This window comes from Gobius niger (assembly GCF_951799975.1).
Source record: "Gobius niger genome assembly, chromosome: 15".
Classification (NCBI taxonomy): domain Eukaryota; kingdom Metazoa; phylum Chordata; class Actinopteri; order Gobiiformes; family Gobiidae; genus Gobius; species Gobius niger.
The window spans coordinates 13,792,123-13,807,539 of NC_136866.1; the positions used below are offsets into that span (position 1 = coordinate 13,792,123).

Below are 15,417 nucleotides of genomic sequence, written 5' to 3' on the forward strand. Positions count from 1 at the left end.
AGCCCTATTTAGGCCTCCTGAATTCTGCGGAGTCTGAGCATTCAAAGTGAAGTGTAGAGTGCTGTTTAAATGAGGTTAAAAGGATTGCTGCAGATTTTAAAGAAAGGAGCACTTTGTTTTTCTTTATGAGCCACATAATGATATATCTGGGAGTGGATGATGACCTAAAGTACCGGATTAGTTGAATTCAAAATGAATGAGAGGATAAACACAGATCCAGGTATTTCTTTTATATGAACAGTTGCTATCTCAACATGGTCCAAAGCTCAGTAAAGTTCACACGCAGGATTGTGAGTACTGAGTGACCCGACTACTACAGTCCCTCGGGCGGTGTGGCCCGGGCGGAGCTTATCACTGGCCCACTGCCCAGCACAACAGAGCTGAAGTAAACATTCAACACTCACCATCCATAAAACATAAAAGCTACATATTATTCTCTGCAAAAATGATGAAAAACAAAAACAGTATTCAGAAGATAACATTTTTTTGCTAACAATTGTACACAGTTTCTCCTGTTCGTGCAACGTTTATTATTATACCTACACACATAACGTATAAATCCAGGGTCTTCTTGCTGGGAGGGGAAAGTGCTAACCATCGCGCCACTATCCCGTGCTATAAAAGGCTCGGCGCAGGCTAAAAGGGCGCAGACAGAGCACCTGTGGAAAACACTGCCGTGTGTCTGAGGAGCCTTTTTTTAGCAGCGCGGCCACAAATTACTGCATCACATCCCTCACACTGAAGAGTTTGCCTTGACCACTGACCACTGGGGAAGAGTCGACGCTCTTTGGAAAATAATGAAAGGGGTCAAATGTATCATCTTCACCCCTTTTTCCCGTTTCCCTTCTGAAATTGTTCTGCATGATTGACAGTAAAGCAGTTTAATAAAGTGACATCTAATCTAAGCTTCTTCTTCTTCTTCTTCTTTTACAGACGTGAGGTTTGAGATTCTTACTACTGCTCCCTTATTTTACACATGGTTTACAAAGGCAAGAGGTTAATATACACCTTACAGGAAAAATCTGTGAGAATATGCAGCAGAAACGATTTATCTGCATGTCTTTGCTCGTTTTAATGGATTCTATGAAAGAAAAAGAAAAAACAAGATAACAGAGTGGAGTGTGTGGGTTATGGCTTTTGCCCCTGATCTCAGTGGGGGACGTGACGTGGAGGAGACAATGTGTCATTACACTGAACCACGTTTATGTTTAGAGCAGCATCACAGACAGCTCTGTCTCCTCTTCACATCACAGCGGTTCCAAACATAGCAACAGTCAGGGCCTGGTAGATGTGGGTAGATTTCTATTGTGATCTAATCCACTGTTTTCTCAAACTTTTACCCATGTGCAACTACAAACGGGTTGTTCACAATAGCGGAATATCTACAATGATTCAGGTTACAAGAAGACCACTCTGCCAACTAAGGCTGCAACTAACGATTATTTTTCTATCGATTAATCTATCGATTATTTTTTCGATTAATCGATTAATCTATCGATTATTTTTTTGATTAATCTATCGATTATTTTTCATGTTACCGATTATTTTTTCATTTAAAATGAAGAAAAAAACATTGATGTGTCCAAATGGCATGGCTTTTATATATTTATTTACTACTAGTCTATTTTCCCCACTTTTTAAAATAGTAAATGGCAAATGGGCCCATTCTCTCACTTCTGGCCCTGACCCACAGTTTGGGAACCGCTGATTTAAAACTAACTGAAACCTGCACCTGACGGTTATTTCTGTCTGACCGCTGAGAATTAGCCTGTGAGTCGCCCAATTCGTTATAGACTGTGCACATTCAGAGAACCACAGTTACTGTAAGTTACTGTGCTCGTGAGAACCATGTGGATTCAACTCCTCTTTGAGACAAAAAGGCCACGGAGAACGGCTTTTTACTCTCGTCTATCCATCAAACTACGGTCCTGATTCTCCGCTAGACACGACAACAAGAGAGTTTAAATGAGTGTGTGGCCGATGCCCCGAGTCTGCGCAGAGAAAACATGAGAACAGCGCCCGGGACACGGGGACGGGATGCAGCCGCGGAGGAGCCGCGCATGAGGGCAGCATGAGGCGAAGCGAGAACCGGGAGACAGACAGCCGAGCGGGGCACGAGCGGAGAAGTAGCCTACTCGCGTGTTGGGAGAGACGGGGAAGGCGGTCGGTCTCTCCTGCTCATTCACTTGCAGACGGCTCCGTTTTGGTTTTATATGTGGCAAAGTAGGCGGAGAGTGAGTGCGCGTCAGAGCCTGTCCCCGTAACAACGCGTTGATTAATCAGTGAAACAACACCGTAGTTTGACTGAGATGCGCGGCCCTTGCAGCCGCGGGTGTTTTCGTTTCACATGTTCGTTCATAGCCGTTGTGCTGTAGCCTGGCTAACGCCAGACTAAAATCACAAGTGATATTGCAGTTCGAAATGATTGGAGCGCACACAGCAGTCTGGCGTTAGCCAGGTTAGTTGTGCTGCTGTGATATGACATTTCCGCTCGACAGTGTGCAAACAACAACATTATTAGGCCGTTTCTGGAAATACTCCCACACTTTTGACGACTTTTGTCGTGCTTTTTCCCCCTCGGTCGCAGCGTTTGCATTACGCGCAGCCATGCTGGAAGTGAAATGTAAACAAGCGACGCGTCGACGCACAAAAACGGCGTCGACGTATTTACGTAATCGACGACGTCGACGACGTCGACGCGTCGTTGCAGCCTTACTGCCAACCAAGATGTTTTTGGTCCAGCGGCTTTATTGGACAGGACAGTTTACCCTGAAAAAGGGGGTGAAGAGTGGCGAGACCTGCAAAGCTAAAAAGGTCCATGTGAAACCCTCCAGTCCGATATGGGAACGGTGCGGCGGAGAGATTTTAACTTGGAAATTGCACTGTTAAATTGCCCTGTGGCTTAAATGTGTTTAAAGCAAAGTGCTGACTTGCTGAGGGAGACTAAAGGGCGAGTCAGGTAAATGGAGCAGGTGGGGTCAGGGCTGGCTGTAATCTCAAAGTGATGAATGAAGGAGCGGCGCGTTGTGCTTTATATACACTTTTCCCAGCTTTCTCATATCACTGCGGTGCTAAATTTGTCTCTGTATTTTTACCAACAGAGCTGTTACTATTGTCTCAAACCTACAGTTGGTGTGGTCAGAGTCAGCAGGAGCAGGCCAGGCTCACAGCAGGATGAAGGAGGACTCCGATTCATCCAAAGGCACACCACAGTGTACAAAAAAGACTAAGTCAACAAAACTAAGTTCTTTGAAGGATTTAAATTTTTGATGCATGAACTGCAAATTAAAGATCAATTACTACAGCTGTCTAGACTTGTTCTCGTGATGCTTGTTTTAGTGTGTTTAATGTTAAAGGAGACTGGTCATTCAAAATAACCATGTTGTAAAATGGTAACAATGATATGTCTGCTTTAATGCTCTGAGACTTGACTACAGTGTGCTCTGTGAACTGAATCCTGGTTTAAAAACTGGGAATCACGTGGGGGGTCCAGTGCAGCTCAATGCCCCCACCCTGTTTACACATGGCCATACACAAGTGAAGGCTGAACTGATGTATGCTAAACAGACTGTAGCTTATCAGAGCAGATCAAAGCCCCCGCATCATTTACTCTCAGACATACAGTAACAGTAGGCATTTGTGTGGGACCTGCCTTTCCTGAAAGCATTACAGCCACTGGGAACATTCTCAAGCCTCACACACAGTATAGAAGCAGCAGGAAAAAGAGAGACCTGAAGGTGATTTTTTTGTTCTTTTGACATTTTTGATTAAAATCAAGATTCAGTTCACTGTGCTGATTCCCAATATATTCAGAGACGTTAACATTTGAGAGAAGACAAAAGTATGAGCTGCTAAATAGATGCAAGAATCATGTGTGTTTCAGAACAGTTTGCAGAGGCCTAAACAGCAGATGTTTATATATGTATAGCTCCTTATAAAGATATTTTTGTTATATTCAGCTCATTTCATTAAACTACTTAAATAATTGCATTTTATCCCGATCCACGCATCTGGGGGGAACCCAAGATAAGATAAGATAAGATAAGATAAGATAAGATAAGATAAACCTTTATTGATCTCACAAAGGAGAAATTCACTTGTTACAGTCGGCGTTACTTCACAGTCTTATTGTACAGTCTGACAGCAGTGGGGATGAAGGCTTTGCCGTAGCGCTCCGTCCTGCACTGAGGGTGTCTCAGTCTGCCACTGAGAGAGCTGCTGAGCTCTTCTACAGTCCCGTGCAGTGGGTGGGAGGTGTTGTCCATGATGGAGGTGAGCTTGGCTAACACCCTCCTGTCCCTCACCTCCTCTACAGAGTCCAGGGGGCAGCCCAGGATGGAGCTGGCCCTCCTGACCAGCTTGTTCAGTCTGTTCTTGTCCCGCTCTGTGCTGCCCGGGGCCCAGCACACGGCAGCGTAGTGGAGAGCAGAGGCCACCACAGAGTCATAAAAAGTCCTGAGCAGAGGCCTGCTCACTCCGAACGACCTCAGTCTCCTCAGAAGGTGAAGGCGACTTTGGCCCTTCTTGTTGGTGTTGTGGGACCAGTCCAGTTTATTGTTGAGGTGAACACCCAGGTACTTGAAACTGTCCACCTCCTCAATGTCCTCCCCCTGGATGTTCAGCGGTGTGTGCGGTAGTGGCTTCCTCGTGAAGTCGATCACCATCTCCTTCGTCTTACTGATGTTCAAGCACAGGTGGTTGCGCTCACACCAGTCCACAAAGTCTATGATGACTGACCAGACCACACAGACATGGCCCCTCCAGCGTGTCCAGGGTCTGGGCCTCCTCCCAATGGAACGTGTCTGGAACAACTCCCGAGGCAGGCAACCATGAGGTGTCTGAGCCAGATGCCCGAACAACCTCAGCAGGCTCCTCTCGACATGAAGGAGCAGCGGCTCTACTCCAAGCTAACAGGAACTGAGCTCCTCACCCTGTCTCTAAGGGTGCGCCCAGTCACCCTGTGAAGGAAACTGATTTCAACCGCTTGCATCTGCAATATTGTCCTTTAGATATGACCATAGATGAGGGTAGATCGACTGCCCCGACACAAAACACTTGATTTGCCAATTGCAATTTAGTTGTTAAAATAGTACATTTTTCAATTTCACTGTTTTGTTAAAAACAAAACAAATATTGTTTTTACAAATGAAGTTTATGAATATGGACCAGATGTACATTTCATATAAACTACAAGTTTACTTAAAGTAAAAAAGGTATGGCTTCCTCTCATTACCATGAACACAGAAAAATCCATTTTACTGCTCCAAACAATGAGCCATTACAGCCACCAAATTTACAAAGACCTAAATAATAGAAAGTGCCAATAATTGAGTTTGACCGCAGATGAGATTGCAATATTGATTTCAATCTAAGTAGTTGTACAGCCCTATTAACTATGGGCATTATTTGGACTATTGTTTATTACAAATGATCTGACTGATTCATGAGGCTCTGTTTGACAAGCAGCTTTAAGCAAGTAACTATAAGCAGCAAGAAGAGCCTGCTCTGCTATAAAGTTTGCATTGAATTTTACACAGCGGACTAAGGGGCTGCAACTAGATATGTTTCCCCCCCAACCCCCAGATGAAAAGTAAACATATAATTAAAAGACATGTAAAAACGGCTCTTCTTTGGTGCAATGCGTGAAGCTGGATGAATGAGGTTTCCACGTGCCAGTGTGGCGACAGCAAACCTAATGTTCATTATATGGGGTGATGCGTATGCGTCTCGTGGCAGGCAGACCCAGAGGGGAAGGAGTGGTCCGATTGGCGGTGCCTTCAATGAGAGCCATTTGGTATTTTTGCAGCTTAATGCCATGTTTGAGATGAAAGTGCTGACTTGAAACTTTTGGCTGGGTTTACCATTCACCATAAACACTGGTGCCATGCCCCGACAAACCCTGCTCCACTTGGCACATCCTGGAACCGTTTTGGTTTGCCGAGCAGAGATGTCTAACCATGCTGTTGCTAATAAAGTACAGATTAGAAGCCTATGTTTTTCTGATCTGGTCGACGTTTCACCACGGGCTCTGCACACATCGGCAGAGTTATCTGGGCTCTCTCACAGAGGCCGCTCCCGGTAATTACGGTACAACATTGGGGTAGCCAAGGATACCTTCCCATGGTCAGAGCGAATCATGACGTCCCATTGTCGCACACTTTCTGAGGTGACACAGGGGCAGATCTTTGTTTTAACAAAATAACCTCTGCATGTGTCCATATTTAGGGCACTACTAAAACTTCCCATAAAATAGATTGATGTTAGCTTGGAACACACACACACTCATACAAACAAATCTAAAATGCCGTGCCAAGAGGCTATTCCAGCATGTGCTTTAACAGGCTGTGACTTCAGAAGCTCACTTTGACTTTGAGAGCTTACAGAAAAGTTCAGTATAAGACTAATGCCCCTTCAGGTTCTGCAGGCCGACACTGATGTAGAGCTGGATAAGGAGATTAACACCGGTGGGCACAAACTCACACACAGTAAAAGCTGCCAGTGTTGGCTCATAAACGTGTGGCGAGGTCAGGAGCGAACGCCCTCACAGCGCTGTGGGAAACGGGGCCTGTTTACGCTGAGCCGCTCCACGGTGATCCCTCTGTGCAAACGCTTACTTCCTACCATTTTCAACCACATCACCTGAGCACGGCCAAACAAACACGACCAAAGCATTTTACTTAGACTGTTGGGAATGCATAAATGGAACAGATTATATTAACCACATTATAGAGGAGCTGTATAGAAAGACTGTAATGCAAAAGCCTTGATCTAAAGAATAAAATGAAGCCGAGTTACAATGACATAAAGACTGGTGTGACATAGGGAGTGTTTTAGCCGTTGATGCACTCGCCACTCAAGGCTATCTGAGCGTGTTTATCTTTAGCTGTGGCCAGAATGAACCAAAAACATTCATCCCCCTCATGAGATAAGTGCAGTTCGTGACTTGTGCACGTTTTGGTTGGTGTGACAGTTCGACGCACTTCCATATCGCTAAAGAACGGGTTCAGGGATGCCTTCTCACCACCGCTCTAAAATAAAATCGCTCTAAAAAACCAGCAGCCGCCTCCTAAATCTGGAGACGGATCCCAGCTGCCCACTGCTCCTGACAGGTACCGCTCAGGGACGAGTCAAATACTGTCTGGTTTGCACTTTCACACATTCAGTGTCGCTCCACATTAATACACTCGGTTTTTAGTCAAATGTGGAGCGCATCAGAGTCAGAAGTTCACCGGTTTGGCGGGCTCCCAGCTGTCTGTCTGTGGAGTCGGTGTGTCCAGGGACTACAGCCCGCACGCTTGCATACATTGTGCTGAAAGTCCACACAGTCACTCCTGTGGTGGTGCTTTTTATAGAACTTGACTTTGTTTGAAAAAGTGAGTAATGCAGGGAGATGAAAGCCGGTTGTTTCTCTGCTGTGCTGGCAACAGAGCCACCGAATGGTATAGGAACCAAAGATGCGAGCGTGTCATTGCGGTATTGAGTAAAACAGTTTATACAAAATGTAAACAGATCTACACAGTGATCAAAGACAAAATTCCATTCGGTAGCATGTTTAACGTGAATCTGCGTGCATCATTTAGTAAGAGATGTAATGGTGCTGAGGCTGGCGGCGCGCCCTCTACACAGACCCGTCGGACTGCAGGTACAGGCAAGGGCTCAGCTACACCCAGAATAAACAACATCATTATACTCCATGGAAATATGGCTATTATGGCACTTACCGGAGTTTTTGATTGGGATAATGAGCTCTGTAGCAGGCCATTAGCAGTTACTGGAATAAATCTGAAAATGAGAGCTAATTTGGATTTCATAAGCGTGAAGATCTTTATATCTTTCCCCATGAAACAACTGGGCTCATGTCACAATCTCAAAAGAAGGGCCTTCAGCGCGGGCGTGTTTGAGTTGGACATAAACGGTAATGTAGAATACAAGGGGCTTTTGAAATGTTTTGATTTGACTTAATGCTACAAAAGTGGAGCATCAAAGCCTTTTATTCCTATCCTTCACAAAGCATACGGGGAGATAGAAGGGACTGACGTGTGGATGGGCGAATGCAGTATAGAAACAAAAGAAGAAATGTCAAGGAAGGTGAAGGAATTAGCTCTGAATGTAACAGAAATAGAGTGAGGTGTTTTCCGCATTCGGGAGATAAACAAATAAACGCGACTAGTGGGAAACGGTTTACTGCGAGCCAGGTCCCAGACGCTTTGAAACGAGGGAAGTACACCCGTTACACTATTTTGTCAACACAAACAAAGCAGTCTCATATTTTAAGAAATGCACCATAATTCCAAAACCTGTCGCCTAAAAACAAGACAGCCGCAGTGGGTTTGAGATTTTGGTTGTTTTTGTTTCTCAGGTTGGTCAAGCTTCGAACTTTTCCAAAAGACACCCTATAATTGCATCAAGGAGGTCCATTCATAAAGCTCCGAATGGTCCTTAGTGGCGAATTTGGTTTATTAAAATGCTTGGTCTGAGCCAGTGTCATTTTCCTGCTGCTGGACACTATGTTTAGCCTTCTTTTCCCGCTTCCCCGCCGCGTCAGGCACGAAAACATGCAATTACTTTTGTCAACTACTTCTCACATAGTTGTCGCACCAAGGGTAGGATTTGAATGTGACAATGCATGTTCACATTGGAAGAATTCTTGTCATAGGTTACTGTGAACAACAAGCGACGGGATAAAAGCTGCTCTGAAATAGTAAAGGAGGACCTCGTTTGATTAGAAAAAAATAAAAAAAATAAACAGTCAGACATTTCACTACCGCACCAAACGTGATGAGGAAAACAGAGCTGGCTTCTTTCCCTCCTGTTAATTAAAGCCACATGGCACTGACTCATGTCTGGAGCGTCCTAATAATGCAGGGCCCAAAACAATGCTTAGAGCAGACCCTTCCCAAGGCACCCTACCCACAGCAGAGAGAGGAGGGTCAGTAACACCTCTAATATATGTTTATGGATCACACACAGCACTTTCTGCCCAATTCAGACAACAGCTTGTTCAGCTCAGATTTTTTTACTGAAAGTATTTTATCTGCACTCTTGTTTTTTACTGTAATCAATTCATTTTTATGTTGATGTTTTGTGGATTGATTTGATCTACTTTATTGTAATTTTATGCAACTGTGAAGCACTTTGAAATGCCTCTTGTATGAGTTGTGCTCTTCAAATAAACTTTCTTTGCCATATTCACCTGCACAGTGGCTGCTACAGGAGCATCAGTCCTGATGGACAGGGTGAAGAGTAGTCCGGGCAGATGTGCAGAGTGCCCTCTGCAGAGCCACTCATCTGTAACAGGCCAAACACAAGCCAGGACCAGGAAGTCCGGGCTTTTCCAAATTATACCCTGCACTGACCACTCTGGCCTTTTATACAAAACAGCGTCACTGTATGGCAACGCTCAGATCTGGCATTTCTCTGCACAACACGGTCATCATTTCACACAAGCTGAAAGTTCAGATTGTAATACCAAGACGATATGTACAGTAGATTTTTAACCAAATACTATGTAAAGAAAGGACTGCAGAGACAGCCACAGTAGGATATGGAACATCAGACTAATTTGCCTAAAAAGCACCAGTGTGCAGTCTGCAGAGTAAGCTAAAGTTAGTGATTTACAAATACAGAACATACCAATTTACTAATTATGTGGCCTCAAATGAGTCAAACCAGTGCCTGACACATGGTGTTCCATTTCCATCACAAGCCACTCTCTTATAGCAGAAGCATCAACTGCCCAAAGCACTCAGCTCTAAACTGGCCAATGTTTGCACTTAACTGGTCATTGTTGTTATTTTATTTCTATTTTTGTGTTTCTTTGTAAATGCAGAGTCAACCTCTCTGGTCAAACAAACCGAAAAGGCACACTTTACTCTGGACCTAATTTGAAGCCCTGAGAACAGGGTATTCTTTTTATTTCATTGATTCAGATTGCCTAAAGCTAAACCTCAATTCTGCCCCCTGGTGTCTGACTGCTGCACCATCGCTTCCTGCAGCAAAACCACAGCCTAATGATCCTGAAATTGTCTCTCTCATCTCCCAGCAGATCTTTGAAAGCATCGCCGCAGAGTGAGACATCTTAGAACCCTGTTTGAAAGGGTAATTTAAAGTTTACATACAGGAACAATGTCTACTGTATGTTTGCTCCGGCCAAAATTATACATCAAACCGTTTCCACCATCATTAAACCTGAGCAAAATCTTAGATCAAACCAGGCCTTGAATAAAAATAGCCGACTGGTGAATTTATTTTACCACAGATGCCAAAATAAGGTCTGACACACAGTCTTTAGTTTTTCCAACAAAAAAGAAAACATCCTGAAAAGGTCTCATTTACCGTGTAATGTTTGGACAAACATTGCTTTAGAAATGACAGTTTTAATGCAATGTTGTCTAAATGCATGTATATTACTGTAACTATGCCATGCATACTACAAAAATAGCAGACTATCTTTCAAATGGTGCATTTTATGGATTGGAGAAAGTGTTCAGAGAGATTTGACTGTATGTAAAGCAAAACAAAGTATGTCTTTACTTAAGAAGCTTTTGGTAGTTGAAGCATCGACATGGTGGAGCGGAGGCTGCAGTTTATCCAGTCATAAGTGCTTGACTAGTGAGCTACAAAAAAAGATCAGAAAAAAATATTTATAAAAACAAACAAAAAAAGCACAATGCTGTTGTCACACTCGTCACACAACGTTTATAATATGCATAGTTTGTCATTCATAAGAGCAGCCCTTCTCTCTGAGATTAAATGAAGATGTTCTCATTTCAAATAAAGATAAAATCTAAAAGGTGTTGACTCTTTGGGCCAAGTATACAGAGCTGTCACCCTGCAGTCAGTCAGGCCTCCTGAGGACATGGGCCCCGTCATTATAGATGACATCAGACTGGGAGGGCCCTCCACGTGCAGCGTGCAGCTCCATGCTGCAGACGAACGCTGTATAAAAAGCCTGAGCCCAATGCCCTGGGAAGAGCAGCTGAGGCTTGCACTGACACTCCACACTTTAAGGATATAAGAGCTGTGCCGGGACAGTATTCTCTTCCCAACCGCCCACTGTTCTCTGGAGCCTAAACCCTCGGTAAGTCTGACCCTCTGCAAGACTGCACCGGCAGCTTCACTCAGACACTCAGACTCACTGCAGGTGCAAAGGCTGCAGCATCTTTCACAGGACGGTCCAGAGTTATGGTGTAACTCTGCAGCCTATGGTGTTTTAATTGCAAACTAATATTTATTTTGTTTTTCAGCAGGTTTAGCTTCACAAAATGGACCTGAGGGTAGCAAGCTTTCTCCTGGTCCTCCTGGCTGTGGCTGAGGCCACCCCAGACCGCTACTACCATGTTCCCAAGGTGTCCAAGAGCCCATACCCATCGAAGGCCCACCCCGTGAAGAGCCACAGTAAGTACATTTTTATGCTTTTGGAGTTTTATTTTTCAACTGTATTCCTTTAATTGAAAGTAAAGAGTACACAGTTGGGATTACATGGCACTAAACACTGCAATGAGACACTAAAATATACAAATAAAATGATTCAAAGCTTAAAGTGTAAACATTGCAGAAAGCCTCAGTGAGCAGGTGCTTTGAGGATTTCCATCCGTGCAGGTCTATTTCCATCATTACTACTATTAGCCGTCATGTGCAGAGGCCCTGGTACCTGTTCATTGGCTTTGTGATGGCTCTGGTTAAATGCTGCCCTTTGTCTGTAAATGGAGGGGTAGTAGTAAAATAGAGTGAATAGAGTGAGGGAAACTGTCCCTTTCCCATGTGCCCTGATGACAGGAGTTGCTGGGCAGCTAATACCAGCTCTCCGTCATTTGGGATTTATTTTCTTTTTCTTCAGATAAATACTGTGATGTGGTTTGACTGCTTGTCTCCACAAGAACACAATAAAAGCTTGGATCTGACAGAACTGCCCAACAGACGTTACCACATCTTAGGCACGCCCTGTAACTACTTCTTGTTTATGCTAAAGTCACTTGTCAGTGAAAATAAAGATTTCATGAGCTCTGGAGGTGCAGCAGTATGTGCGATAGGACAGAATATATGAAAACACAGTTAAGGACAGGTGCAAGGCCAAGTGTAAACACACTGCACGTGGTTTAGGGGTGGGACCAGGAGCTCATTATCCCTCTGTGGTGAGAGAGTCTGCCTACAAGCCAGACTGGCCATTTGATGAGGATTGGGCACAGCATCATGTGGCTTCACAATGACAGCCCTGACACACTGCCGTTTGGTTCAGAGGCAATAAATCTGAACATGTAAGACTATGGCCTCACGGTCTGTGTCTGTCCCAATAGAGTCATCATTTCTACTGTTGGATGTGTGCATATCATCACATAAAAATTAATCATGAATGGAAGACAACTAGGATTACAGTGACAATACCCAGTACACACCAATGGCCTAATGAAATTCTGTAAACAAACAAACAAAAACAGGCATATTTAAACCTCATGCACAAAAGCTGCAAACAACACTTCACCACAACCAAAATGCAACAGCAGGATGTCAATCTTCTGCATTATTTCTGTGAAATGAGACTATGGTCATTCAGTGCATTTGTTTGTTAATTTGTACATGAATTTTCTCCAGGTGTTGCAGGTGAAACAGGAGCTCAAGGTCCACCAGGTGAACCAGGTCCTATGGGCCCCCCAGGAGCCCCTGGCAAGAATGGTGCTGGATATCCTGGACCAGCAGGCCCACCTGGTCCCGCTGGTCCTCCCGGATACACCTCAGCTGGCAAACCTGGCACCCCTGGTTCCCCTGGCAAATCCGGAGCCCCTGGTCACCCTGGTGACAGAGGCGCCCCTGGAGCCACTGGAGCTATGGGCCCACGAGGAGCTCCTGGAACCCCAGGAACACCTGGACCTGCTGGACTTTCATCTGTTGGCAAGCCTGGTCCTTCTGGCATTCCTGGAGCAATGGGACAAAGAGGAGAGCCCGGTCTGAAGGGACACCCTGGTATTCCTGGCCTTCCTGGAGCCAAAGGAGAGAGAGGCATTGGAGTTCCCGGTGTGCAGGGGTCCTCCGGCCCTGGTGGCCCAATGGGCCCAGCTGGAATGCCTGGTAAACCTGGAGTAGGTAGACCTGGAGCCACAGGATATCCAGGTGAGCCCGGTAAGGATGGAGCAACTGGAAGAGATGGAGCTCCAGGTCCAATGGGTATGCCAGGAGCTAAAGGTCACACTGGAGCCCCAGGCACAGGAGCATCAGGCAAACCAGGCCAGAACGGCACTCCTGGTATGCCTGGACCAATGGGGCCTAAAGGGCCACAAGGTCCTGCTGGGCAGCCAGGTTCCCCTGGAATGCCAGGCGTTGGAAAAACTGGAGAGCCCGGAACCCCCGGCAGCAGAGGATCCCCTGGTTCTCCCGGAACCACCGGACAAAAGGGAGAGCCCGGCCCCACTGGTTTCACTGGTCACTCAGGTGCTCCTGGTCCCATTGGCCCAGCTGGCCCACAGGGGGCGAGAGGATTCCAAGGTGAAGGCGGCCCCAGTGGACCTAAAGGTGACATTGGTATGGTTGGAGCTCCTGGTCCCAGAGGAACCAAGGGTGAGCAAGGAGCCCAAGGATTCACTGGAAAGCCCGGTTCTCCCGGTGCAGTTGGTCCTCCTGGCACCCCAGGCCACAATGGTGCTCAGGGTCCTAAGGGTTCCCAGGGCCATGCCGGTGCCCCAGGACAGCCAGGATCCAATGGTGCTCCCGGACCCAAAGGACACACGGGCGCCCCAGGTGCATCAGGAAAACCCGGAGATTCTGGAAGGCCAGGACCAATGGGTCCCGTTGGACAAAGCGGACCATCTGGTCCTGCTGGACTTAAAGGGCACCCTGGAATGCCTGGGCCCCCAGGACCTGCTGGTTTGACGGCTAAAGGAGTTTCTGGTCCTCAGGGTCCCCCAGGTAATCCAGGAGCCAGAGGTCAGGATGGTCTCCCTGGACCACATGGCCCCCCCGGCCCTCCCGGCCCCCCAGGAGAGGTCATTTACCACCATGAGAAGGCCATGCCCATCAAATCCCATGAGGTGGTCATGTCACATGAGATGATGAAGGCCCCCATGTCTGCTTTCAGTGCTGTGCTGACCAACGCCTATCCCGCGGCCGGAACCCCCATCCAGTTCAACCAGGTCTTGTATAACGGAGAGCAGCACTACGATCCCCACAGCGGAGTCTTCACCTGCCAGGTACCAGGCCTGTACTACTTCAGCTACCACATGCACGTCAATGGGGCCAATGCTCTGGTGGCCCTCTATAAGAATGAGGAGCCCCAGGTCTTTAGCTATGACGAGTACAACAAGGGCTTCCTGGACCAGATGTCCGGCAGCGCAGTGCTCATGCTTCAGCCTGGAGACCGCGTCTATATTCAGGTCCCTGATGAGGAGAGCAATGGCATCTTTGCTGCTGATAATGTTCACTGTGTTTTCTCTGGTTTCCTGATTGCCTCAACGTGATTTCACAAATTCATAAAAACACCTCAAACATCTGATCAAATTGAACTGCTCCGAGAAGGAAGGCAGAAATTATTTTACAAACGTCAATAAACTGATGAGCTTAAACACGCTTGTCATTTTTACAGATTCGCCCAATTGTCTCTAAAACTTTAAAGTCAGGAGAAGGTTAAGTGTATGAAAGAGTGTTCTTTAATGTATGGATTTGAATGACCCCTGTTACGGTTTACATGCTGATTCTTAGCAACAAGGAAGAAGATCAATTGGAGATATAAGATGGTGCTCTATGTTTGCCTGTAACATTTACAGCCGCTGTTATTTGTGTTTTGTTGTTATGTCTGTTGTCTGAAGATTGAAATGTAATATACAGACAAATGTTCCACAATTCAAACATTTGTACAACCACTGTGAGTCAACGCCTTAAAGAATATGCCCTGTTGAATGAGTGCCTCTAAAAGACCAAAACACAATAAAGTTCGAGTTGAAAAAAAAAAAGTTATGTTTTGTGTGTTTCTATATTTAGATACAAAAAAGGAAATAAAATAAACATCTTTGTCAGAACAAAAGCCCAGGATGTAAAATGTAAGGCATAACAAGTGAAGCATGGGTAGAGCAAAGACCGTACCTTTGAAAGCCGATGTGTTGTAGTTGTGGTCAATGGCAGCGATCATGTCTTTCCAAAATTCCGAGTTCAACTCTTTCCCTTGCTGCGTGTACAAACAAAACATGTTGAGGGTCCTTTGAATAAATGCAGATATCATTTTAGAGATTTCATTCTCCAAACTACAGGGCGAGCAGCTCCTACACATAACAAATCCTTACAGAGATGTTTTTTTCCAGGTTATATTAAATTAACGAAACTATTAAATACCTTATGAAACGCGTCGAAAACTCTTCCACACAGAAGCGCTCCAGGCAGGTCAAAGTAGTTGTCATAGAAATAATATTTAGCTGGAACACAACAGGAGAACAT

The 15,417-nt window shown here is 45.5% G+C and overlaps 2 protein-coding genes across 3 annotated transcripts in view; one reads left to right on the forward strand and one right to left on the reverse strand.

Annotated features, from left to right (window-relative positions):
* nt5dc1 (5'-nucleotidase domain containing 1) overlaps positions 1 to 15,417 on the reverse strand; it is a 31,273-nt gene that overhangs the window by 12,213 nt on the left and 3,643 nt on the right. Inside the window, exons 5-6 of the mRNA XM_079572772.1 lie at positions 15,316 to 15,395; positions 15,070 to 15,151 (exon numbers count right to left, since the gene is read on the reverse strand). Of these exons, the coding sequence (XP_079428898.1) occupies positions 15,070 to 15,151; positions 15,316 to 15,395 (162 nt within the window). The remainder of the gene's footprint in view (positions 1 to 15,069; positions 15,152 to 15,315; positions 15,396 to 15,417) is intronic.
* On the forward strand, positions 10,959 to 14,898 carry col10a1b (collagen, type X, alpha 1b). 2 transcript variants are annotated; one of them, XM_079572721.1, is made up of 3 exons: positions 10,959 to 11,080; positions 11,247 to 11,397; positions 12,592 to 14,898. In XM_079572721.1, the coding sequence occupies exons 2-3, from the start codon at positions 11,265 to 11,267 to the stop codon at positions 14,445 to 14,447; spliced, it is 1,989 nt and encodes a 662-aa protein (XP_079428847.1). In that variant the 5' UTR covers positions 10,959 to 11,080; positions 11,247 to 11,264; the 3' UTR covers positions 14,448 to 14,898. The 2 variants fall into 2 exon arrangements, with proteins under 2 accessions (XP_079428847.1, XP_079428848.1); XM_079572722.1 differs by having other exon boundaries at positions 10,991 to 11,080; positions 11,250 to 11,397.

Bases quoted from the DNA above. Each gene is read 5' to 3' on its own strand.
- col10a1b (XM_079572721.1), top strand. From the start codon at position 11,265: ATGGACCTGAGGGTAGCAAGCTTTCTCCTGGTCCTCCTGGCTGTGGCT. The intron at 11,398-12,591 runs GTAAGTACATTT...AATTTTCTCCAG, and splicing joins CCACCCCGTGAAGAGCCACA to GTGTTGCAGGTGAAACAGGA.